This window comes from Cynara cardunculus (assembly GCF_001531365.2).
Source record: "Cynara cardunculus var. scolymus isolate 2C chromosome LG 5, CcrdV1, whole genome shotgun sequence".
Taxonomy (NCBI): domain Eukaryota; kingdom Viridiplantae; phylum Streptophyta; class Magnoliopsida; order Asterales; family Asteraceae; genus Cynara; species Cynara cardunculus.
In genome coordinates, this window is record NC_037532.1 from 16,095,933 (window position 1) to 16,099,109 (window position 3,177).

Consider the following 3,177-nt stretch of genomic DNA (forward strand, 5'->3'; position numbering starts at 1 on the left):
ATATATATATATATATATATATATATATATATATTAATAGAAATTCAACAATCATATTAAATCTAAAAAATAAAAGGATATGAGGTTGGGTTGAGTTCAAATAATATCAACCCAATATCTATTGTTTGACAATTTTACAACTCGATTAGACATCGGGTTGTTTCAAATTGGGTTATGGGTTGATTGAGTTGGTTGGGTAAAGCTATACTTGATTTGACTTTGAGCTCTTTGAATAAATTCGAATAAGCTCGTACTTAGTAAAGTTTACCGGGAAATCGACTTGTTTTATTATATTCAACCGGCACAACCATTTTTTGTCAATTTAACCGAGCATACATCACTTAAAAAGCGGATTCATTCTTAAGAACCCTAAATCTTTTCCCTTTTTAGCTCATACCAAATTCCGTCCTTGAAAATAATGATGATACAGGAGTTGATTGATGTAAAAAGAACCCATCGAATTTAGTTACATATGATTTGTATTTGTTTTCACACCTTGTTTAATTTTGTCTGTATGCAATATAATGTGCTAAATGGTATAAAGGTGCCGCCTTGCCGGCATCAAAATAAGCAAGCTCATCCACCGCATTTCCGAGCAATTCTCCGGCGAACTCCTTCGCCCTTTCCAACCCCATCAGCTTCGGATACGTCGCTTTATCCCTCAACAGATCCTTTCCGGCCGTCTTCCCCAGTTCCTCCGACGACTTCGTCACGTCAAGTATATCATCCACCACCTGAAACAACAACCCAATACACCTTGCGTATTTCCTCACCCTCTCCACCTCGCCGGAGTTCCCACCACCCAACACCGCCCCACCGACCACCGCGGCCTCCAGCAGCTTTGCTGTCTTGTGAATGTGAATGTACTCTAACTGACTCAAATCAACATCTTTCTTTCCTTCACTACAAAGATCAACTATCTGACCTGCTACGAGCCCTAAAGAACCCACCGCCGACCCTAACTCCCCTATGGCCTGAACCACTCTCCCTGGTCCCACCCCTACGGTTCGAGTCGCCAAATGCTCAAATGCTAGCGAAAGTAACGCATCACCCGCTAGGACCGCAGTCTCCTCGCCATACACCTTGTGGTTCGTGGGTTTGCCTCTTCTCAAATCATCATTATCCATGCATGGAAGATCATCATGAATGAGTGACATGGTGTGGACCATTTCGACGGCGGATGCCATTGCCATGGCACAAACCTCCATCCCGCCAACAAGCTCACACGACGCTAGGCATAGAACAGGTCGAACTCGTTTCCCTCCGGCAAGCAACGAATACCTCATTGCTTCATGTATTTTCAACGGTTCTTGCAACGGCACGGCTTCTTCCAATGCTTTGTTAACGATCTTTGCCTTTTCGGTCATATAGGTATTGAAATTGAACGCTTTTAGGGGTGCGAATCGGACCAAATTGCTTTCGGGCAGTAATTGTTGGAGTATGATTTGGGGAGGAGACGAAGAGGCATGAATTCTTAGAGGAAGGCAAGTTCTTCTTGGACATTTGGTAGAATTTTTGGGGAGATTGGTGAAGATGTTTTGAAGGTATAATGAGTTATCCTTAATGGAAAGGAAAGAAAGAAGAGTCATTTGTAAGTGTAATAGGTTTTAATTTTATTGTGAATGCTTTGATGGATATGAGTAGTTATAAGGAAAAGCTATGAAGATGCTGTTTTGTTTTTTTTGGGTTGCTCTATTTCTTGAAAATATGCGTTTTTTAAGAAAGGTAATCGTATAATACAATGAAATATATCTTGATTTTAATGTTTTATTTTATTCATGTTCTTTATAGATATAATACGGTTTTATGTAATTTTTAGAAAACGATAATATTTTTATTTTTGAATTAAATATAAATTTAAAAAAATATATATTTCGACTTATATTAAATGAACTATTTAAGATCTCGTTTTTTGTGTATAAAGAAAGTAATTTTTTTAATAATATAATTTTTATAAGATTGATAATTAAGTATTCTGTTAGAACTCAATGTTTATTTAAATTATATTTTAATTTTTTATATCTAAAATGAGATGTTTATCATATATTTGATTATGTTTATTTGCAGTTAGTTATAAAAATTCAAAAGTACAACTTTAATAAGTTGTACTTACGTACAATATACTTGTAATATTGAATTTTAAGTAATATATATACATCAATAAGAGTACTTTATGCATAAAAAATGGTTTTTAAAAGTTTTTACAAATACTTTATAATATAGTATAAATATGTATTTAAATTTGTTGTGTACATGCCTATGCCTAGGCAAATGTAAACTAAATATAAAGATTTAATACAACTTTTTATTGAATAAAAACATCCAAAGCTTATGGATTATAATTAGTGCTTAACATTTAATCTGTATTAATTTAATAATGCTTCTATCGGTTAGTTTTAAATAGTTCAAACGTGAAGTTCTAAGAAATCATATATATACAATGATAAATTATAAACTTGAATTTAATAAATCTACGAGTTTCAGTCAATTGTCCAACCTAATTAAAATAAATCTCTTTCTTTTGAAAGATCGATATAATCATATAATATGTGCAATAATAATTAATAAAACTCAGCTGAATTAAACGTAAAAACTTAAATTCGTAAAGTGATATACATACATACATATATGTATATAGACTCGGGATTGTGTGAGATCAGTCTATTTTCTTTAGACCCGTGAGGATATTTTTTTACACTTAAAATTTCACAGTAAAACATTATAAAGCTAACCTTCACAGTGTTTTTTCATATGAAGATTCAGATTTTTTTTACCATCATAATATTTTGCTTTGAAATTTTAAGTGTAAGAAGGGTCTCGTAAAAGCAAGTTGGTCTTGCATGAATCCAACCCTGTACACGTATATTTTGTAGAAACTATATAGAAAGTTGAAACTAAGATTAAACAATAAAATCGACGGATGATGGTGGTTTGCATGGTATGTACAAATATGAGTGATTTGCATTTAATTGCTCCCACTCTCTCTCTCTCTCTCTCTCTCTCTCTCTCTCTATATATATATATATATATATATATAGGGGCCTAATTAAATGAGAACTAATTAGTTTGTGGTAACAGTGAGAACCAATATTAACCACAAATCAATAGATAAATTAGGAAATTTATAATTTTGGCAATTTTGAATTAAAATATTAATGCAAGGATATTTTTGGTATT

The 3,177-nt window shown here is 33.0% G+C and overlaps 1 protein-coding gene across 1 annotated transcript; it reads right to left on the reverse strand.

Annotated features, from left to right (window-relative positions):
* Positions 1 to 500: 500 nt before the first annotated feature.
* LOC112512637 (geranylgeranyl pyrophosphate synthase 7, chloroplastic-like) lies at positions 501 to 1,589 on the reverse strand. Its single transcript, XM_025118700.1, has one exon. The coding sequence runs from the start codon at positions 1,587 to 1,589 to the stop codon at positions 501 to 503; it is 1,089 nt and encodes a 362-aa protein (XP_024974468.1).
* Positions 1,590 to 3,177: the final 1,588 nt, after the last annotated feature.